The sequence below is a fragment of the Enoplosus armatus genome, chromosome 2 (assembly GCF_043641665.1).
Source record: "Enoplosus armatus isolate fEnoArm2 chromosome 2, fEnoArm2.hap1, whole genome shotgun sequence".
Classification (NCBI taxonomy): domain Eukaryota; kingdom Metazoa; phylum Chordata; class Actinopteri; order Centrarchiformes; family Enoplosidae; genus Enoplosus; species Enoplosus armatus.
Window position 1 is genome coordinate 25028529 of NC_092181.1, and position 22840 is coordinate 25051368.

General features: G+C 40.9%; 2 protein-coding genes across 2 annotated transcripts; both read right to left on the bottom strand.

Annotated features, from left to right (window-relative positions):
* Nucleotides 1-758: 758 nt before the first annotated feature.
* fam83fb (family with sequence similarity 83 member Fb) lies at nt 759-9854 on the bottom strand. The gene is made up of 5 exons (XM_070917856.1): nt 9298-9854; nt 4863-5030; nt 4517-4638; nt 2060-2802; nt 759-1655 (listed from the first exon to the last, which is right to left on the bottom strand). The coding sequence occupies exons 1-5, from the start codon at nt 9772-9774 to the stop codon at nt 1609-1611; spliced, it is 1557 nt and encodes a 518-aa protein (XP_070773957.1). The 5' UTR covers nt 9775-9854; the 3' UTR covers nt 759-1608.
* A 1687-nt stretch (nt 9855-11541) lies between these two features.
* grap2b (GRB2 related adaptor protein 2b) lies at nt 11542-16807 on the bottom strand. Its single transcript, XM_070919083.1, has 7 exons — nt 16780-16807; nt 16169-16256; nt 14605-14696; nt 14154-14276; nt 12577-12736; nt 12344-12424; nt 11542-11862 (listed from the first exon to the last, which is right to left on the bottom strand). Exons 2-7 carry the CDS (start codon nt 16244-16246, stop codon nt 11677-11679), a joined length of 720 nt encoding a protein of 239 aa, XP_070775184.1. The 5' UTR covers nt 16247-16256; nt 16780-16807; the 3' UTR covers nt 11542-11676.
* Nucleotides 16808-22840: the final 6033 nt, after the last annotated feature.

Below are 22840 nucleotides of genomic sequence, written 5' to 3' on the forward strand. Positions count from 1 at the left end.
GTCTGTGTGTTAGTTCAAACTTCTGTAATTTGGGGACAATTTGGCCGTTGGAATAAAATTCATCTTGAAATGAAATGACCTCTTTCTGACAGGATCTGATCCCTAATTTCCAGTGAAAGAAAGACAGAACAGCGTTTTAGGATAAACTTTAAGATGCAATGCTCACAGGAAACAACATATTGTCATGCCCGGCGTGTGTCAGTAAAATTAGTCTATAAAGTAGTGTGAGAACGCCTCTTCCTGCTGCAGCTCTTGACTTCCTGTTTCAGTGTTGCACCACATCCCCACCCCCCCCTAACCTCAACTCAAGTTCCCAACAGGCCTGCGGTTCCTCTCTGAGGCCCGAGCTGTTAGCAAACACAAAGAGAAGACACAAATATTGAAGTACTGCCGAGACACCACTAGGTGAAGCTGCAATCAAAGTGATGCCCCATGTTTGAACGGACACGCAAACAGCTTGGTTAGGATTCCACAAATGGCTGGCCTTTCTCCCATTTCATATTATTTTTACTGTGTGTGTGTTCCTGGTGTTTTCCCTCATCACCTGTCCAGTATTGTTGTGAAGCCAAAACACAATTTCATAACCTAAACAAACAGACATGGTTTTAAAAGGGACTCAAAATTTGAATGAAAGCAAAGTTCTGATGTACAAATATAAGACAAAGTAAAGGGAAAGTATCAAATAGGTAGTTTTCAGTCTAAAAATATATATAACAATCTAAATATTCAAAAAAAAATATCTTCATGGCACATTTATAGTTTTCCTTATCTAAAACTGTTTATTAAGCACAATGAACAAGCGACCCCACAGCGTATTAGTGCATCAAACAGACATCAACATGAATTTTTGGCAACATTATTTTACACATAAACAACAACATAGAAAAATAATAAAGGCCCACAATGACACCTTACTAAAGGGATATTACTCACCTTTGCTTCTTTTTTTTTTTTTAAACAGAATTTCACTGTGTAATTGAGTGTCACAGTTCAGATGACTCCTCATTTTATTATTAGGGAGGAGCAAACGTAAGAATCATCCATGACAATCCTGACAATGTCCTGCTTTAGGTTGCTCATGATCTTTGGACTTTGTAGTGGGGTCCGCTCTTGAAAGGACAGGTGTAGTTCAGGGTCAGGGTAATTCAGTCTGCCTGTACGTCTCACCACCATTTGGATGTTTGAAGGGCTGTGTTTCATTTGTAACCTCAGACAACTGCTTTCTTTACATTCTCTTACCAGAAAAAGACAAAGACTTGTGCAAACTTACTTTGCATTTTGTGCTCTCAAATATACACAAATATACAACTACGCACTTAGTGTCCAGCAGGGAAGAAGTCACCTCTACGTCACTCAAGCCCCAACAAGCTGTAGTGCAAACAAGATGCAAGTGATCACCAGGAAATGTCTCATCAAACCTTTCTGCACCCCACAACACGCAAGCACATAAAGTACAGTACATTCATTTGGTCTTTCTGTAAGGCACTGGATAAAAGACTTACAATGTTGAACAATCAAAGGTGACGTTAGTTTAAAAGGAAGTCGCTTTGCAGTCCATTTTATGACTGTGTTACTTCGTTCGGTGGTCAGAGGGCAGGCAGGTTGACCTCAGGACACCTTACAGACTTGTTTTGTTTCATGTTGACTCTTAACACCTGTGAGAAAAAAACAACAGTAACATAATTATAAAAAGACATCGGTGGGATGAGAGAGACATTACGCAGAATGAATCACTAAGGATCCATAGAGGATATTGTCTGTAAACATGTTAACACAATATTATAAAATATTTGATTTTTTTGACTTTGGTTTTTTTGCTATAAAATAAGGGAAGATTAGATTAGATCAGCAGCTCCAAACCTCCAGGTGTGTGACCCTTAAAACAAAGAAAAGACAGCCCTGTGTAAGCGTCCGAATCCTTTATGCCTATAGATTATGACTGCCTTCCTGCTAATTGTCTCGTGACCCCTTAGATTTACCACAGGCTGGTAACCACTGGACTAGGTTATTTGTTTATTCTGGATTCACTCTTTATATATCCACTTTATTTCCGACTTACTCTGATTGTCCTGTGCAGTGTTGACAGTTTGCTGAGAGTCTGTCTTCCGGCCCAGTTTGGACAGCTTCGTACTACTCCATCTGGGTGGAGATTTCACGAAAACCTCAAAGTTATCCTCGTTCTCATCAGTCCTTTTGGGTTCTGTGGGTGAAGGGCACATACTGTCCGCAAGGCTGTTATCCGAAAGCTTTCTGGGCGATTTTCTCTTGGAGAATCCCCAATTGAACAGCCCCTTCTTTTCCTGCGTGACTCCATTGGGCTTCTTGAAGATTTCACTTGGGACATCTGAAGGCAGGGCACTCAGGCGGTCCATCCTCTCGCTGCTGGTCACTCGTGGCCTTCCTGGATCCATATCCTCAAGAACCTCAGCCAGGATTGACCCTCTCTTGGGTCCGGGCGCCTGCAGAGACCCCGTTGGACGTGGGGCGTCCCCAAACGCCAGGGAGTACTTGGGGTTGTAGTATTTGTGTGCAGGCACCTGGATGTCAGCTTTCGGTGAATCCCCTAAGCTAACCTGGAAGCGGGATGTGGTTGCTGGTAAAGGAGGGCGTTTGGGCCCCACTTTGGAGCGTATTGTCGCGGTCAAGTTAGTAGCAGGCGGGCTGACGTTGAACTCCTTGTAAAGGTCCATCTTCTCAGAGATGGCGTAAAGCTCACGGAAGTCCAGATCAAAGAAGTCAACCACCTGTCCCGTCAACACAGTGATCATGTTCCGGTCCATACGAGACGTACACCAGGAGAAACTGGAACAGACACGAGTTTAACAACAGTTATCAACTTCATTAGATTGTGTGTGTCCCCATTGGTCCATTAGATTTGCAGCAAACATTAACAAGTGCAACAAGACAATGGGAGAACAGACGGTCCAGAGGACTGTAGTTGGAACAGATACCCGCTGCATTCAGATGGCTGTAAAGAGAGCCACCAGAGTAAAGGAGAAGCCATCAGTTTAGGCTACTAACAGTTGTGGATTACAGAGCTGGTGAGAATCACTCAATCTTTATTCTGTCTGTCTAATCAGAGTGTGTTGTAGTAAACCTCCAATAAAGGTGCTCTGTATTTTTAAATATAACACGTAATAACCAAATGTATTCATCACATCAAATGTAATCATACGTTTGCTGAAACATGTAACCATACATGTTTTTAAGAAATATGGCCTGGAAAGCCAGATAACATGAGGCCGTAAATAGCCACCGATACCCGTGTCTCTGCCAACTGGGAAAACACCCAAAAATCAAGTTGGAGACAGCACTCAGAAACACTGGTGTCAACACTTATGTCTGGACTTTGTCCAACAGGGGGCAGGACAGATCTCAAATTCGGGGAAATGACGACGTTATTTTTTGGAATGACGATTGGTAATTTTTAAGAAGAACCTTGAAAGGAGGAGAATTTTGAGCTTTATAAGAGCGAGCGCAGTCCGGAGCCGGCTCGGGTTTATCCCTTGTGAAAGAATAAACTCTACTGCACTGAACTCTGATGTTCTCCAGTGATTTTTTGAACCTGTTGAGACTCCAGTGGTTATTCATTCGTGCTATATTCTTTTTTCTTTTTTTTTATAACAAATGACACTTGTTTTCAGTGTGATCACATGTCAGCTGGTTGAAAAACAAAACATGAAAAAAGGTGTTTGTGTGATTTTAGGGAGGTTTCACCAAATAAAGTTGCCCAAATACTATGGAACACAAGTGTACTGAGCTGTTGACCTGCTCTGAGCAGGCGGGCAGCGGGCCGCACAAGACGCACTCATTCTTGGCACCGAGATTGCAGTACACTGCTGACATGACGAGGCATCACCACACCCTCTACTGCGCCTCTCCTCCCCCTGGAGAAAATACCAGTTTGCCGGTGCTGTGCTGCATTCTGCGCAAACGTGATAACAAAAACAACTGAGTTGAGGAAGGCCATGAGATGTGGTCGAAAAGTTGAAATGTTGGTAATAATCCGTCATTGCACAACTGTGTGCATGCACACGTCCTTTAGGTCAAAGCTGAAACAAAGGTGTAAACTGAGATGGATGTTTACAACAGACAGTTTGGGTAATAATTTAAGTGTTTTCCAGTTGTTTTCTTTTCCAAGTCATTTTGACATCATCTGACTGTTACCGTCGTCTTTAGAGTCACCACTAGGGCTGAACAATTAATCGAAATGTGATTGAAAACGCAATATGGCCAAGTGCAATATCCAAATCGCAGGAGCTGCAATTTTTTGATGAAGGAAAACTGTGTCATAAAAAAACTGGACTATTTCGGTTAAATTGGTGCTTTCAGTGAGTTGCTTTCAGCCTTTCATTATCAGTGTCCCCGAGTCGGATCTTTTCATACTTATATACTTGTTGCCACAGTTAATTCAATTCTTAAACAGAATTAGTGTTAAACGAGTATAAAATGGTAAAGTGAAAAGCATGCACTGACTGTACACATAAGCAGACTTTCACATACACTCAGACCTCACCTGTACGAGCCAAACACGACTTTGTCCCCGTCCACCAGCATGTACTTACTACAGAGTGCACCGGGCAGTCTGCCGAAGGACAAACCGAAGCCGACTCCCTGAAGCGATCTGGCTCGGATGTTCTGCAGCCACAGAGCGTCACAGTCAGAGCGCGAACAGGATATATTTATGTACCACCAAAATGACAAATTGCTACAAAGCAAAATTAAAATATTTCATACATTAATATGTATGAACAATAGAAACCTCTGACCATTTGATTTTATGGTGGTAGCTGTATGTCTGTAAATGTGTCCATTCTCTTGCTACATGTCTGTGCTACATCCATCCAGAAGTGTCGCCTTACCCGAAGGTGCTTTAAGCCAATCTGCAGTCTACAGCACATATCCAGGAAGTGCGGCACACCACTGCCATCCAACAAGATGTAAATAGGCAGGGAGCGACGCCAGGCCGCATCCATCAGGTCCTGCAGGATGTGGGGGTCTGTGAGCATGTCCATCACTATCGCTATCACCTGTATGAGAAACGGTTGAAGAGTTTTATTTTAAAAGGCAACAACAATTCGCAATATGTTTTGACAGGAACATGCCAGGGAAATGGTTAGTGCCTGGTGATAACACAATTTAGACTGTAAGACTTTAAGAGTGATGGGGCCTTCATCTATTTACTGTCATGGAACGAATCAAATACGCAGCTAACAAGCAAGTACACACAGCACAAGCACAGTGCTGTTCACAAAAACAAAACCCAACACATGTCAGTTACATTCTAACCACAACTTTTACACAAATACTACAAGAAAACAAAAATATTTCACTGAAGTTCATTTGGCTGGTTTATCTAAAAGATAGGGATGATTCTACACTGCAAAGCAAAACTATTTACAACAAACACCATTATGTAACTATTTTACCTTAAAATAACAGATTATATTAATGTCACTTAGAAGATACTCTCTTTCATTCCCACTCTGCGCCCTGAACGCCTGCTCCTGCGCTGCGTAACTTGGTTGAAAGGGTACGATCTCCCGCGAGAAGCGAGCAACGCTTTACAGCATTTCGTCACACATGGGTCTATCTCGGTATTCTCAGTACGGACATCACGGCAGAGGCGAAGAGACCAAAGAGGACGTTGACAGAGGCTGGACAAGACTAAATCTCCCTCAGACTGGCTTTCAGTTGTTTGTCATATTAGCTGGCTTGCTCTGTCTTGTGTTGTTGCACTTGATGTTCGGCTGTGTTAGCAAAGTTGTCCACTCGCTAGTTTTTACTGTAAATTCATGAAACTTCCCTCGCCGTTGGGTCAGTTTTTTTTCTTCTACATGCTTCTGGGCAGAAGAAGAAGAAGGTCTTTTTAACAGCTAACAAAGAAACCAGCAGAAGAATCCGTCTAACTAAAGCACTTTGCCACCCAGTGATACGCTCACCCTGAGGGCACAGTGAGACCACATGAAAGAGTCTTACAAGTCTTAGCTGCTGGTCTCGCAACAGTGGAGAAAGCCACTGTATTATCCCTCTGCTGAGTTCAAGCTGCTCAGGCTGACAGATCATAGAGATAGAGCTTTACAACAACAAAAGGAGATCAGTTGAGGAATTTAGGACTTAAATCTGTCTCTTGTCTTCAGAAATGTTCCCATACAGCTTTGGTTTTCACGTCTGTCAGAGTGTTGGTATTAGTAAGGGTTTGCACTTTGCTTTTACCAAATAAAGGAAGAGCCAGTAGTTGTGTATGTAAGCCAAACAGATCTTCTGCATTTAACTGTAACTGAAAATGACAGGAAACCAATATTGTGGAGTGCAAGGGTTAAAACCAGTGTGCAGTGCGCTGTACGTGTAATAATAAAATAAAAGTCTAAAGTCCCATTAGCGACCCCTGGGGGCTACAATGTTCATTACAACCAACATTATAAACGTTTAGAAGAGACAACATACTGATCTAATCGTTTTGTTATTATTAGCCTCACCTGTAGCGGAGCTAATGCCAATTTCAGACCACGTGATATCAACCCATTAATGGCCCAACCCGAAAGACGTGAGGCATCAGGAAGCATTGGATACAACAACTGCTCATTTCATTTTCATTATTTTGTAGTGTGTCATAGCAGAAGACAAACAACGCAGCATCTGAGCCACGAAGACTAGCATGTCGGCATTTTACCGCATTCTCTCATCAGGTTTGACAACTTCTATGTGTTCCATGATGTTGGCTGACACAGTAGGAGCGCAGAGCGAGAAGCAAAAGAGAAATGATGTTTTATTTAATTTCAGTGAACCTGTAACCATTCATCTATCACCCTTAGGTCAGGAGCCTTGCACTAAATGTATCACAACTGTGGATGCAATGTTATCCTCCGCACACATATGTTACCCTCTTCACTGAGAGTCAAAGCCACAGTGCTCAGACAGAAGTTACACATTTGGTCCATGCAATGATCATATATGACAGAGATGTGCAGGATAAAAGAGTGAAAAAGAAAGAAAGAGGTAGTCCTTTCAAACATGTAGGGACATGTTCAGTCCACGAAGAGGATGAAGGTTTGGGAAATGTGTATTATTCAACTGTTCCACTGTTCCACTGAAAATCAAAGTCATGGAAAAGTGTTTTTTTTCCCTCTGCCAGGCAGAAAAGACCTGTTGTTTCCACGCAGTGTCTCACTGAGGAAAAATGCTGAGTGGACCTGTGAGGGTGACAACAGAGACACAAGCTGGGACGTGTGAGGACAGAAGACTCAGGGCTGTGAAGCCGACCGACTGGATCATCATCAGTGAGAAGAAATGTAATAACTGCGTGCAAGCTCCAAAAAGACAGAACACCTAAAACTGGTCAAATACAAAGTGAAGTATAAAGAGTAGATGGGTTGCTGGTTCCAATTCCTGGTTTATCTAAGAAAATATTAGAGAGTAAGTGAATTAGAAAAAGAAAAACACTAAGGTATTCACAACATGACGAGGTGATAACTAGAAGGCGTAACAACCAGGAAGCAAAGTAAATGTGTACAGACTGATGTGCGTACCGTAAAGCATTTTCTCTAAAAGAAACATACAAGCAGGAAATGGAGCAGTCTGTCAAGTGCCAGTGATCCCGTTTCACCACTGTATAGTAGGCACAGTGTGAACTTGTTTGGAACCAGGAAGAAAGGAAGGGTAAGAGTGTGAGGAAGCAAAACAATTTCAACAAAACATTAAAGACAGGAATGCAAAAGGAAAGCACAAAATAAAAGACTGAAAGAGTGGGGAGGGAGGGAAAGATAAAAGAAAAGCAGAAAGGGGATTTAAAGGGAAAATTAAAGGGAAATCCACAGATGAGTTGCCTAATAAAGCTAGTGTTGTCCTCCTTGACGCAGTTTGTAAGAGGCATAATGAGGCAGGGCTGCGTTACTGTGGACGGGCAGAACAGATGACTCAGCTGAGCCCCAGCAGTCTATGAGTCAACATTAGGACGGGCAACTCAAATACACAGACCCACTTCAGGCTCTCGGTTACTGTGTGAGGAGGTATTAATCACCCATCACCCTGCCTGGAACTTCAACTGAACCCTGCTGAAAAGGGGCAGATTGGCTTTGTAGTTGCACAAGTAATCTTTGAGCAAACACAGTTTTGTAGGATAGTAGATAGAAAACTGTTTTGTGCTCTTGGTCTCTGGTTTTCATGGTTTGGGCCCCTTAATTCCAATTTAAGTATATCTTAATGCTAAAACGTAAAATTCCATTTTTAGACAATAGTTTTGTGCAAACGTTGTGGCAACAACTTGGGGGAGGTCCCTTTGATTGATCAGTTAATCAAAACTAAATTAATCTGAAACTATTTGATAATAATAAATGAATAAATAAATGTGAATACTTTGTTTTTTTTACTATTTCCTGACATTTAAATCGATCGAGAGTAATCGAGAAAATAATCAAAGCAGATTAATTGATAATTCTGTTTGTAAGCCCCATGGTTTTAGAATGACGTGTTCGACCATGTGATGCTCTCATGTCCACATACTTTTGGCCATGCAGTGAAACAACTGACCTTTCTATGATCACACGAACCATACCACCCTGTAATTATTTCTGATAAGTTTGACAGGTTTGCTCGTTAAGTTCCTCATATCTTCGTCATTCAGGTTTGCGGCTTGTTTATACTTACCTGGACCTTCTTTTGCCCCACCCACTGAAGTTCAGCTCAAATGCATCAGATTATTTCTGCCTCAACAGCATGTTAAGGTTTCCAGACAATGACTACACAAACAACACCGACAGGAGCGACATGTGAGTAAAGTGTGTTATGAATATAATGCTGCTCAAGTGAACTGGGCCAAAGGAATTCAAGCAGGTAATAAAAGCTTAATAACTTCCTGAGGAGGGTGACACAGAAAACAAAAGTGTGTTCTCTCACTAATTCAACCCCTCACACACTTTTGATCTCACTTTATAACATCTAATGACTTATTCAGCCAACTGTTCTCACCAGTTTTTCTTTATATGTAGATCTGTAATGTGTAATCTATGTGTACATCTGTATGACAGTTCACAAATCTGTCCTCTGGGCTCCCGGCATCTCAATTTTCTGTGTTAACTGGGTATTAATTGAGACGTGTTTGGTCAGGTGTAAGCCTAGGCCATATTAACTTGCTCCCATCTTAAGCAAATAATAAGTTAATCTATAACAAAATGAGGTGAGAGGTTTAAAAAGTTGGACTGTATCATTGGCATGGCGATACCTTTCCAAATGCTCAGTAATTACGTAACATAACAGTGAATATTACTGGGCCCTGCTCGTGTCCCCTGACCTCCTCACCTTGCTGGCCTCCTGGATGAGTCGCCGCACCACCTCCTTGATGTGAGGTCCGTTTTCTTTGGGCGGGTGTGTGTGCACGGCCACCCGGGTCACCCCTCTGAAGAGACCCCCGCTGGGCCAGCCGATATCCAGCTGCGGCACCACGGTGTCCGACATCTGGGGCCAGTAGGTGGAATGGACCCCCGAATCCGCGTCGGTGCCTGCGGCTCCCTCCCCGGACCTGGACGCCGACTCCTTGCTGCCATCGCACGAGTCGTACTGTCTGAAGGAGCTCGTCAGCAGTTTGACCTCTCTGGCAGACAGAAAGTCTCTCATGTTGTCATCGCTGAGTCGCGTTTTGAAGGCGCTGTCGCCGGACTTGAGCAGCTCCTCGATGGCCGCGCGCTGCTCCTCGCTGTAGTAAAACTGCGGTTTGGACTCCGGGACCTTGACTCCGATGCGGCCGTCCTCCATGCACATGAGCTGGGATTCGGCCATGGCAGTGGCGGCGGTTACCCCTCCTGGAGCTCAGAAACTCTCTCGCACCCTGTGGGGTCTGTCCGGTGTGTGTGACGCCGAACAGGTAAAAACAAAGCTGGGAAAGTTTTTTTAACTGGCCGGAAGGAAGAGGGGTGGGGTGAAGACCCGCGCTGCCTTCAAGTGCGCATGGAATAAAGAGTACTGAAATAAAGGCACACCGAAGAGACAGTCGAAGTGTAAAACGTAGCATTGAGTCAATTAGCCTACTGATGGTCTGTTATTGTTTGACATTGAATATTAATTAGAGCTTTTCTGACATATTCTTTGATCTTTAATAATGTAGGCTATAGCCTGAATAAAGCCTAGTTCACAAATTATGTTTATTCTGCCACGTTGTTTAAATGTTATCCTTGCAACCCAAATACACAACTCATTACCATGCCCTTCAAATATACATTAAGTTAACCTTTTAAAAAACGGACAGATAGAATTTAGAATATATATCTAGAATTACCAATTTACAGATGGACCGTGAATGCAGCAAGAGTTTACCTGTAAGGGCTGGTTCTGTGGAAACACGCAGGGCTGGAAGGAGTTTCTCTTTTCCTTCTATCTAGGCTACCTCTTGACCTTCCCAGACAATAAACTGAGCAAACAGTCAAACGAGACAGTCTGTGTCATATGCCTTCACAGAGTGAATGACAAATCCAAGGTTCAATTATACAAAGGCCCAAGCTGTGTGATTTTCTGAATATCTTCTCTGAACTTAAAGGGTGCACTCAAACAAGCAAAAGGTTTCTTATTTATACATCCAGCAGTTACAGAGCAACATTGATATTATTTGGAGTCCTGTTTCTGGCTAAATATTTACTCTCTTTTAGCTCCACTATGTTCACAAGCTAGTCACTGACTGTGTCTGTCTGCTGTTTGGTGCTGAGCAGGTAGTGTACTGTGGGTCTTCAAAGCCTGTTTGCTGCAGCCAGTAAACACTAAGCAAGGAGCTGAACTACACTGTAAAGCTCTGTGAAGCCCAGGAGAGCGACACCTTTCACATTGTTTCATTTGATGCATTGTTATTACAAAAATATAGATTATAGCTGCTTTAGAATATCAAAAGTAAAAGTATTCGTTATGCAAAATGCCACCATTTATTATACACGTATTATCATTATTACAGATGCATTAACATGTAAGCAGCATTTTAATGTTGTTAAGGTGGAGAACTTAACATACTGTCAAGTAGTTTAATCTACAACATTGCATCATATTTTATAAAATGATTAAATATTTTACATGCAGAGCCTTAATCTTAAAATATAACAAGTAACAATCAAACAAATGTAGTGGAATAAAAAAGTACAATATTTCCCTCTTAAATGTAGTGGAGTAAAGTATTAAGTAGCCTAAAATGGAAATACTCAAGTAGAGTACAGGTACCTCTAAATTAGAACAGTACTTAAGTAAATGTACTTAGTTACTTTCCACCACTGGACAGGACAGATCAAGATCATGTGTGAATCATTTTCCTTTTTAAAAAATGTATTGTCAACTCTCAATTATAATGCTCATCACTTTATTGAAAATAGAACAATTTGAATATCAAATGTTAATATTGTTATCATTACTGAAACAGGTAACTACACTACATGAACTTGTTTTGTCTTTGGCTTTGTTACAAGTTATTTTGTGAAAGCAGACATCACCTCTTCATCATGTTTAGTATTACTGTCTTATAAATAAAATCTCCTGACATTGACTGCAATATGTACAGTTTGTGTGTGTGTGTGTGTGTGTGACACCAGCACTTAGTCTTCATCTTTATTCTAGTCACTTTCTGTCACAAGACACCGAATGACTTACTGTACGTTTTATAGTAAATTTAGCATTAGACACATATTTTAATAATATCACGTGTGCTTGTCAGATGGGTTTGGTGTAGTTGGAGGGGAACAGGCCTGTTTTGCCCCTCAGCTGGCCTTTCCACCAGGCTTCGTCGGAGCACTCCAGGACCTTGATGATATCGCCGGCGTTGAAATCCAGCTCGTCTGTCTCTTCAGCGTGGAAACTGTACAGAGCTTGGACTTGCAGCGTGGAGGAGTCTTTGAGCTGGGGACATACAGGGTGAGATACAGACAGGCAGACAGATGCACAAACATGAATCGAGTGTCATTGAACTTTACAGGTTCATCATATATTGTCACCGTCCACTGAAAACCTTGTGAAGTTGGGTAGTTTAAACAGCAAAGGCATTTATACAGCGTTTTTATCCAAAGAACTTTACAATTTTACCAATGTTTAAAAACTCCTTAAGGGCGTGTCAACAGGTTTTAACATGCTTAAAAAAACGATGTTTTCCCAGAGGTTGACATTTTGGAGATACCCAACAACAGATCAAGTCATCTAACTACTGTAGTTGGCTGCCATGCACACACACCTGCAAACACACATAACCAGGGTATCTTCAATGGATTGGGCCCTTCAACAAATATGCACAAAGTAGCCCACTTATGGACAGGGACACGCATTAAACACAACTGGACAGCATCAGTGTATGCACAGAAAAACAAACACACATACAGATACACACCTGTCTTGGTGCAGGTGTAGGTGGGCAGCGGGGGGTTAGAGGAGCAGGGGGAGGTGATACATTGTCTGAGCCTCCTCTTTGCTGTAGAGACACAACAAATATTATATTCTAACTTCTGTTTTGCTTAATTTGAATATGGATATCAATACATCCTTGTACTACATTATTACAGTTACATTATATTACAATGAGTGTACATTTCCTCTACAGGTCACTTATGTTAGGTTTCCAACCTGTTGCGTCTCTTGTAGGAATACTTGACTCTGTTTGGAGATAGAGTTGTCTTTGTAATATTCCACCAGCTGGTTGAGAGTAGGGAACTTGTCTGACCACAGGTAATACTGCCCTCTGCTGTCCCGCATCACCTTGAAGTGCTGCACATCAGTTGCATGTCTACAGAGCAGTAAAATACAGTGAATGCTCAGCACAATATTAATAAATTCTATATCTGTCTATGTCTGTCTCTGTGAAAATGTGAGATGTTGTGAAAATGAAACCTGTATTACATGAGGACAAATACTGACTGGCTTCTTCTTAACAGTCTTCTCACCCCTTCTGAATACTGAAGGTATAAATGGTGTATAATATGAGGTCATTATTTCTTTCAGACAGAAGCAGACAGGATGTAAATAAGGTGGTTATGAAGGCGTTCGGATAAAAGAATAAAAAAATAAATGGAAGAATCCATCTTAGAAATGAAAATAAGGGATAATACCAGCCGAGTTGTACGTTCCATAATTGTAATGGTGACACAGGGGCAAAGGATCATGGGTTTTTATCCCATTTATATCATGGCCACTTGCCAACAAAATGACATAAGTAATACATTTAACAATACCAGTTGTTGGTTTACACATACCAGTTTTAAAAATCACAAAATATAGTTCCTGAGCCTCAGAATTTCTCTTTTGCGTTGCTGGGCAACATCTAGCCAAGCTTGGGCTCTGAGTTTTAAAACCAGGAGAGAAAGAGAAATTTACTGATTGCTGAATAGAGAATAGCGCTGCAGCGACATGACATTATTAAAACTGTCCCTCCAGTGGAGACAACTTCACGCAGTGCTCTCTCTCCCCCTCCCTCTGTCAAAGACACACACAGACGTTGCCCCCTCGGCGTCTTTGTCTGTCCCTCACTCCTACCTTCCCGGTGACTTCTGCGAGTGTCATTGAATAGGCAGGCTTTGCAGGAAGTCTGGAAGCTGCAGATTTATCTACATTCATCATTTCAGTCAAGATCAGCAAGTAGGTGAATTCAGGTACAATGCGGAGTCCTAGTTAACCCTGTCTATGACATCCTACAATCACAGTCACATTGTTGCAGGCAGAAAAGAGAATGCCTAACATTGAATGTGTAAATACAATATATATTGTAATAGAAATGTTGGTTGAGAAGAATTAAGACCACTGACAGGCATCAAAAACAAAAAAAAGCAAAGGGTTCGGGTTAGTGAAAATAGTGGATGATCTTAAAAAGGCAACTTTTAACTGTTACAAACACTTTTTAAAACTCATCAGATCATGTCAACAAGCAGGAAGATCCACAAAAACAAGAAAAACTAAAATCTGAATTTGAAACATGGCCTAGCATATGCTAATTCTAGTAGCACAATATCAAGTTTGTCTGCAAAATACTAAAAACGTACGTGCAATGGGCCTCAACCAAAACATTAAGGGCTATCTCTTTAGCTGTAAACACTCACTAAACACATACATAAATCACTCCAAATACACAACTAGCTACTTGGAAAATAGTGACCAAATTTTAGCTGTTGCTAGCTTTATATGCACATATAGACACACACTGAATGCACCTTACAGAGATGGAGAAGTCACCCAGGGCTGCATTTTGACTACCCCGTATGAGGAAGGCCCCCTCAGGTTGCGACATCAGAATCTCCTGGGCGTCGCTGCGACTGTAGTCCTCCTGGTACCAGCTGGAGTCATGGAGGCAGAAAATGACAAAGGGTTCGATGTTATAAAGGATAGCAAAACCTTCTCTGTGTATCTGCTGAATGACCATTCAATTTATTTTTGAGTGTGACGTGACGACTATCTTTCCACTTGTACACTGTCTCTATTTTAGCATCTAACCTAGAATTCTAAACTTGGGCAACAACATTAATCTTATTTGTTTAAAAAACTAGTTTCCTGGTGACACTTCCTGTTGTTTCCTTTCATGCAGATATGACTCCATCCTCTATTCTCTGTTATGTCTATCTAACTCAGTAAACGTGTCTCTTTTTGGCTATATGTGACTTTTACCTGGGCAGATGAATGTTGATGAAGTTTTTGGGTACAAACCCCTCAACTCCATTGAGTTCTGCTTTGTACCAGTTTCCAGTGGTCTGCAGGACCTGACAACACACATTCACATCGCGGTGAATATACTACACAGCATTTTTTTTCACATTATACTGATTTGGAGGAACAACAGAAATTAAAGTACATTCATTGTCGTCTAGATTTAGTGCGGCAGAGTGAACTGATTTATAGGGCTGGTTGCGATACTTTTTTCCAGGACTTTGCCGTACCTGGAGGAATATAAACATATGTATTTATATAACAATATGTATTTTCTAAAATGACCTTTTTGTTGATTCAACAAAACAAGTTGCACTTCCTAAACACAGCAGTGTGTCATGTTGTCTTAATACAAGGATGCATTCAAAGATTTTGTCAAAATCAATTAGTAAAATTGGCAAAGATATGACTTAAATCAGGAAACATCTGATCAAAGAATATGTAATTAAGAATGATGTAATATGTATGTAAGACTTGACAGAGCAGTAAGTGCTAACTGCTGGTGATTGACAGGTTTCTATACTCTACAGATCTGCTATGGACACAGAGTTTCGACACCCAGCCCTCCTGGTTCATCTGCTGTTGGGGGGTGATGATTTTATGATTCTTTTTTTTCTTCTTTTTTTAATTAATCAGACCTCTTACATCATGAGGTGCCGGCTTTCTACAAAAAACAGATCGAGCGAGAGTGCATTTAGTTATTTTGGCCCGGAGCAAACTGAAAATTATTTTTGGCTTATGATTAGTTATTGTGTGTGTGTTTGTGGTTTGTATCTGTGGGGTTTGTGAAAGGTCCATTGGAGGCTGAGTGGATTGTTCTTGCATTTGATCCGTTTATCTTTTATGTTGCTGCATTTTCTTGTATCAGGTCTATAAACATCACTGTAACTGAAGAGGAAGAATAACACGTGAATTAGTGGTTTAGAGGTGAGAGTCACACAGTCAGACACGTCTGTGTGCAAAACTCACAGAGCTTGTTACACTCTGGTTGCCAGGACTCAGAGGAGCGATAACTGTGTGCACTCTTTGCTTGAATATTGTTACTACCCTTAATTTGTTACAGTACTTTAATTTTAGCTGTGTGGTCAGCGCCTTTGCTATTTTGTTTTTTACATTTTGTAACACTTCTGTCAAGCAGCCCAAAAAGACATAAAGATTTCATTGCAATGACTGTGCAAATAGGAAATAAACTTGTATCTGAGCAGCAGGATGCAGTTTCATCACGCATTTTCATAACCTGCTGCACAAACTATTGAAAGGCCCTGTAGAGAACAGTGACGCACTTGTGCAAACACTGTTGTTATTCACGCTGTATGAATCTACTGAATGTCCAGACATGTAGGTGACATCGATTTACATAAAAATGCCCCCAGCATCAACAGCCCGCAATTTGAATGTTTTTCATACTGAGAGCTATTCCTGACTTGAAAGATGTACACTAGTTAGCTGAAAACACAAAGTAGGAACTATCTAGAAACTGAAGCAAGGTTTGGTGTGTACAGCATGTGTGTGTATGTTCCTTAACCTTCAATCGCTCTCCCTTTCTGAAGCTGAGTTCATCCTGAGCTGTAGCTTCAAAGTCGTACTTGGCCGTAGCCTCCATGGTAAAGCTGCTAAAAGAAAGGCAAAGAAATAAATGGTATAAAGGTGTCATATGTGTAGGTTTACAAATGGTAAAGCTGAAACTTCATTTGTTATTTTACTTTTCTAGTACATTTGGTTGAAGTTTTTCAAGGAGGCCTAGGTTAAATATATATATATATATATAAATATATATATATATATATATATATATGTAAACACTGTTTGATTGAAAAGCAGGTCCTAACTACATGTTGAAATACAGACATTAAAGGAAACAGCAGCCATATCTGTAACCTAGACATCTAAAAAACTTCAGCTTAAACAAAATTTAGCCATATATAACCGAGATGCATTTTGACTGTAATGCAATTTGGGAAGCTATGAAAAGTGAGCAGATTTTAAAAGGTGTCCGAGGGCTGACACTAGTGTAATAAATATGTTCTCTTATTTGTCTTAGAAACACATTCCCGATACTTTAAGTCCAAAAGCAACACAAAAAGTGCCTTAATATGTCTCCTCTCCTTCATTTTACTTTGACATTGTGTTACTTACCACGTATGCGTTGTTGTCCCTGCCGAGCTGAGACCGTACAGTTTACAAAGAGAAGTGACAAGCTCCTGCTGTCGGCTCACAGGAAGCACAGTCAGACTGCAAGCTGCCACTGAAACGCACTTTCTGTCGCTGCTGACCACTTGCACACAGACACAGGAGCTCACACTTAAATAGACACAGGTGCAAAAATGCATATAAAAAGATTTGAAATTACATGTACAGAACAAATGCCGTATGAACTGAAAGCAATATGTAGGTCTAAAGTAACAGCATGACTGGCTGCTGAAACTGTTAAAGCAGTTGATTATTAACAACCCTAACGGCTGCCTAAAGGATGCTAGAGCTGACCTTTAAATATATATATATATTCATTATGTCAAAGACCTACATCTGAGAATGCTTTTGCTGGGATCAGGGGAACAACCAACACTGCGTTAATGATGGGAAGGTGTAGTGACAGCTGCTTTTAGCATCGCTAGCAGTTTGACTTTAGGGGCGCCACTTGCTGGCTTTCTCCAAAGCTCTCAATGAAAGTTGAAAAGCAATAAATAACTGAAAGCAAAGCTGAAGGCTCCAGAAAGAGCTGGTAAGTACATTACATATTATTGTTTCCAAAGTCAAGAATCAACTTTCCCACTCAATTTAAAATGACAGACTTAATTCTGCCAAGATTAGCTGAGCGATAATCATAGCTATATGTTAAAATGCTAACATCAGGAAGCTAACGAGACGTTAACTTGCTAAATATCACACACTAAACATGCATGCATGTAACATTCAATAGTTAGAACGTTATACTAACAGTTGTGCTTATATGGAGCTGTGTACTTAAGGTAGCATGCTAACGTACTAATGATAGCATTAAGCTTAAAGTAGCTGAGCTTATCTGGGCTGTCAAAGTACAATTTACACTATTAACTTTGCAAAATGAAAGTTGAGCCACATCTGATAATGCTGAGCTAGTTAACTACTCTCTGGTCAAAGAGTTTGGTGGGAATTTGTAAATGACAGGGCTTATTCACCAAAACAAAAGACATGCAATATGAAATCAATAACCCACCTGACACAGTCCTGCTAATAATATAACCAGATTGTACTGTAGTGCATTTATATTATGAAACAAAGAAACGATTACCTTTACTTTTCTGACTCAAACACGGCAAGGACAGCAACACAAGCACTGGAGTTACATGTATTACATCAACCCACTTTCAGCTCATTGGTGTTCAAAACAGGAAGTTCAGTCTCAGAAAATAGAGTTTGCCTTGTGGTGATGATGTGGTAATAATTCATATAACATTTCTTCAGTAGATAACAGGTGTTCCAGTTGTGGTTTGCTGAACTTGTTTTCTTGGGTGGAGCATCTGCGGTCTTGCAGTTTGTGTGCAGATAAACAGCGTCTACCTGTCAGTCTGTTTATCTGTATTTAGTTGTGACAGAATAAAGTTTCCAAGCTCATTCCTAAACATGGCAGGGTGTGTGGAAGCTCCAAGAAAGCAGGTGCTACATGTCTCCAAACAGTTTCTGAGTCTTTAATAATCCCTCTGTCATTCATTACAATAAAATGTGACACAGTGACAAAATTGAGCTGCAACCCTTCAGTAGATTGTGACACAGGTGGAGTCATCTATACCTGTGGTAGTATGTTTGAATGTCGAATTTAAGGGTTAAATCTTGTTGTAGTGATTATATTTGCCACACGATGGCAGCAGACAGTAAGATAAAAAGTACTGGATATTGAGATATCTCTGTTTTTCACAACCAAGTTATTCGTAGACATATATCCCAGTCTCACAGATAAACAGAGGGCGACATTACAGGACATGTATTTATTGGCAAGACAGGCATGTGGTTTATCTTTTTGTGCTTAGTAAAGTCAAGTTAATTAATGGATGTCTTAAATTCAATGGGCATTATAGGCCCACATCAGACCACATCTTTCAAGAAGACAACTGAAGCCTCGCCTACCAGTTTGAGGAGGAGGAGGTAAATACTTTTAGGACACTGGAAGGACAAACAAGTTTTTAATAATACCTGGATTCACCCGAATTGTTAAGCGTTGTTATTTACACACTTGAAGAACCAAATCAATGTGCTTTAGCGTCAAGATACTGACCGTTCCATCACTGCAAGGCTTTTTTTTTTAGTTAATCTGACCACCTTTTAATTCGGTTGGTTTGGCAGGTGAGAGCAATGATACCAAACTCAAGTAGCATGAAATTACTGCCCTGATGGGGGCAGCGATTTGTCTCTCTCAGTTCTTTTTAAGAGTGCCGCAGTGCTCTCTGAGACGAGTGACACAACAATGTGCAGTAACTACATGTCAAAGCCTAAGATTTTAGGGAATAAAGAGAGAAATGTTGACAAACCAGCACTTCGAAATGTTTGGCAAGCATAGTATTAAAATCAAACTAAGAGTCTACAGTGAAGCTAGTGACTCTATGAGGCTGCACTTTGGCACAGCGGTGCTTTGAGCGAAATGCTAATTTCTGCATGCTAACATGCTCACAATGACAATGCTAACATGTTGATGTTAGGCAGGTACTGTACATGTTAACTATGTTCACTGTTTAGCATGTTAACATTTTCTAATTAGCACTAAACACAAAGTACAGCTAAAGCTGATGGGAATGTCATAAACCAAAGAATGAATGAATGCGTGGACCAAATTTCATGACAACCCATTCGACAGTCCAGACGTTTCACACAAAATCTCAAATGTCAACCGCATGGAGCCACTAGAGGAAATGTCGGCATCACCGAAGTTATTAGGATTCATTATCTGGAAATCATTTGTGTCCAAATGTACCAAATTCTGTGCCAATCCATTGTAGATGTTGACCTGCTGGTGGAGTTAGATGATAAATCAGGGGATTACCAAAAGTCATTAGGATTAGTCCTCTGGGCACCACGGATATCAGCACCGAATTTCAATCAAACGGTTGCTGAAGGGCCTTATTTAGACTGCCGAATCGTGGAGTCATATCTCAATCCCGTATGCTTCATTGCTTCATGTGTTCAAAACAAATATGACAACAAGAGAAGTTCATGTCTAACAAAAAGCTTTCTTAGCTACAGTTACAGGGACTGTATATATTCTTTCTTTCACATATATTTATCCAAATTAACAATGCAACAAATAACACTTTCCAACTATATTTCATATGATGTGGGTTGTGAGGTAAATGATCAGGAACAGAAATGTGCAGAATATGCCTGGTGGGGTAAGAGGTAAAAAGGAGAAATGTAGAGAAGAGGAAGGAGGTATAGCGTTCTGCAAAAGAAATGCATCAAAAAGAGAGGGGGGGGGGGGGGGGGGGGCAAGAGTCAGCAAAGAAAAGGAATAAGAGAGGACGGATTAGACAGAAAGAGTGAGAGACAGAAACAGAAAGTGTTGGAGGAGAGAGGAAGCAGAGACGCAGCCAGTGGCAATGCAAGCAAATACCGCCGCCACCAACACTCTGTCTCTCCCTCTGATATTCACAGTCAGTCTCAGTGGTCGGCCTGCCATGAATGCTCACATCCCCGTGTGGTGTTCAGGGGGGATTTGATCCTGCGACTGGGCTGAAAAGCAAATGTGATTTTTCTTTTTTTTTTAAAAGCAAAGCTGGGTCCAAGCAATCAGCATTCCCACCATGAGAGGGTTCATGAATGGACTCCACGTACCCTCATTGATGTTTATGTGTGTGTGTTGCTTTTTTTTTTTTTTTTTTTTGCAATGCCACGAGAATCATTGCCTCTTGATAGCTGTTGCCAAGGTGACCTACAGATGTACGCGCATCTATTGTTATGCAGCCTATTATGCGGTATCACAAAAAACAAAACAGGTACAGGTGTAACAAATCAAATAAGATGTGTTTGTCTGTGTGTATGACACACTATTGACTGCGTTTAATGGCCTGAGCCCATGAAATATCTCATCTAGCTTCATGACAGAGCTCATAAAACTCTGTTTAAACAGGTGGAAAGGACTCGTATATGGTTCAACGCAGAGCTGCCATTCAGCATTAATGGGCCCGTTAACTGTGTTTGGTGTGCGTGACTGCGTGCACGTCAGTGTGTGTTAACACTCTGCGGCAGTTGCATCTTTTGGGTGTCGAGGGACTTCAAAATGTGGAGAGTGAGGGAGTGCAAATGGAAGAGGGAGAGACAGATGTATTTGACAACAGCGAGACAGAGATATATGATAAATATTCTGTGAGCAAACATCACATTTTATTCTGTTTACCTTACCTGCTCCTCTCCCTTCTCCCAAACCTCTGTCCAAGTCTGAGGAGGCAGAGGGAGTGAAAGGAAATATTTTGACTTTTGAAGTTCTCCAACAAAATGGCTCTCTTAGATTCTCAAGCAGACAAAAAATATCCTACCAGGATTTAAAAAAAACCCAGCAAGACCAACAACACGCCTCAGCACTACAAAATTCCCTCTAACAGTCATAGATATGACAGTATTTTCTCCAGTAGGAAAAAACCCTGCATTTCACTGAAAGAAACATGAATCTTCAAATCAAAGTCAAAATCCTCCATTTTTTATAAACTGGATGATAATTCGGATGACCAGTGGGCCCTGACGAAAGCAGATTGATAAACTGTGGGGCCCTTTATTTGCCTTATCCAGTATAAGGCAAATAAAGGGCCCAACAATTTTTTAAATCATTTAACTATGCAATCCATCACCTTGTCTTTTTAATACAAGATGTAATAGTTCCACTCTCATCCAAACAAGAAACAAAGAAAGGATGTTTGAACAGGTTAGAACAGAAATATCACAGCCTCACATCAGCAAGCAGCTTTGTAATAGTACGCACCTGCATTACTCAGCTCTTTTTACATTTCCCAGAATTCCTTTCACTAACCTCCAGTAAATGAATGTGAACTTGAACGATAAATATAAAGAGAAAAACCTACTAGGAAAACAAATGAGCAAATTCTTCTTGCTCAAAATGCAGGTCTTATCAAGGCCGCATTCCATTCTGGTCTTTTGAGTGTCAATAAAAAGCTTTTGTCTCCCTCTTATATAACAGATTTCTATATGTACATGTTAATGTTACTCCTCTTCTATAACAGCTCCACAGCTAAAGCAGCATAGCAGCAGCTGCTGCAGTCGTCTGTCAGTGTCTGTACTGGGTCTGTTCAGCAGCTGTGCTGCTGTGCACTCAGAGCCCACAGTCTCCCCAAAAAGACCCAAAAACCTAAGACCTACCAATATGCTGTGGGTAGCAGTTACTAGTAGGGAGCAGTGTAGACATTTTGTGGCGTTGCAGTTCTTGGTTGTATATATTGTAATTCTGTTTCTCCACACTCTGTCTGCTCTCTACATGCTAAGCGTGTCGAACCGTGCGAGCTACTGTTTGAACGTGAGAATAAATAATTGATCTGTAACAATCTATTTGAATTAAAAATTCATAGTTTAAAAATGTGTAACGAGTTATGCATTGTAATTGGGGAGAGGGACTGGAGGACTGGATTCATACTTAGTTTTAACCTCAGCACCTATTGCATCTTTGGAAATTAGACTCCTCCCATGTTGCTCTTACTGAGATTTCTCCCATTTTTCTTTAGAAATTAACTTTTTTTGTGAAACCTTTCTCATCTGAACTCCGAACTGCTGTACAGATTGTAAAACCCTCTGCACAAACAAAAGGAAAGTATATCTGTTCTGTCAGATGAACAGAAACATGAGACTGAAATGCCTCCAGTGTAGACAGACTGTTCAAAGGCAGATATCACAAAAGCGGCATTGGAAGGTCCTCAAACTCTCGAGCCTCCACACAGTATTGATGTTTGAGGAGCAGAGTGAAGACCAGCACTCAACCAGAGGACTCAACGATCGACCCTGTTGAAGCATCCTTGAATAAAAAATGAAAAAACTCCAGCTCCACTGGTGGCTGACCCTGACCTCCCAGCAAAATGGGCCAAAGTGAGACAATAATTTCGCCTCAAGAATCAATAAAATATCATGCATTAGTAGGCCCCCTTGCCATTCAGTCTCCTGGCCTTGTTACGGATAAGAGCCTGTCTGTCTCTTTCAATAAGAGTCCATACCTCACCTTCATCCACTG

What these genes read in the sequence shown, in the direction of transcription:
- fam83fb (XM_070917856.1), bottom strand. Translation starts at nt 9,774, where the DNA reads ATGGCCGAATCCCAGCTCATGTGCATGGAGGACGGCCGCATCGGAGTC. An exon ending in TTGGCTTAAAGCACCTTCGG is followed by an intron (nt 4,639 to 4,862) that starts GTAAGGCGACAC and finishes CTGTGGCTGCAG; the next exon opens with AACATCCGAGCCAGATCGCT. An exon ending in GTCGTGTTTGGCTCGTACAG is followed by an intron (nt 2,803 to 4,516) that starts GTGAGGTCTGAG and finishes TGTCTGTTCCAG; the next exon opens with TTTCTCCTGGTGTACGTCTC.
- grap2b (XM_070919083.1), bottom strand. Translation starts at nt 16,246, where the DNA reads ATGGAGGCTACGGCCAAGTACGACTTTGAAGCTACAGCTCAGGATGAA. An exon ending in GACTTCTCCATCTCTGTAAG is followed by an intron (nt 12,737 to 14,153) that starts GTGCATTCAGTG and finishes ACTGCTCTGTAG; the next exon opens with ACATGCAACTGATGTGCAGC. An exon ending in CTACACCTGCACCAAGACAG is followed by an intron (nt 11,863 to 12,343) that starts GTGTGTATCTGT and finishes GTATGTCCCCAG; the next exon opens with CTCAAAGACTCCTCCACGCT.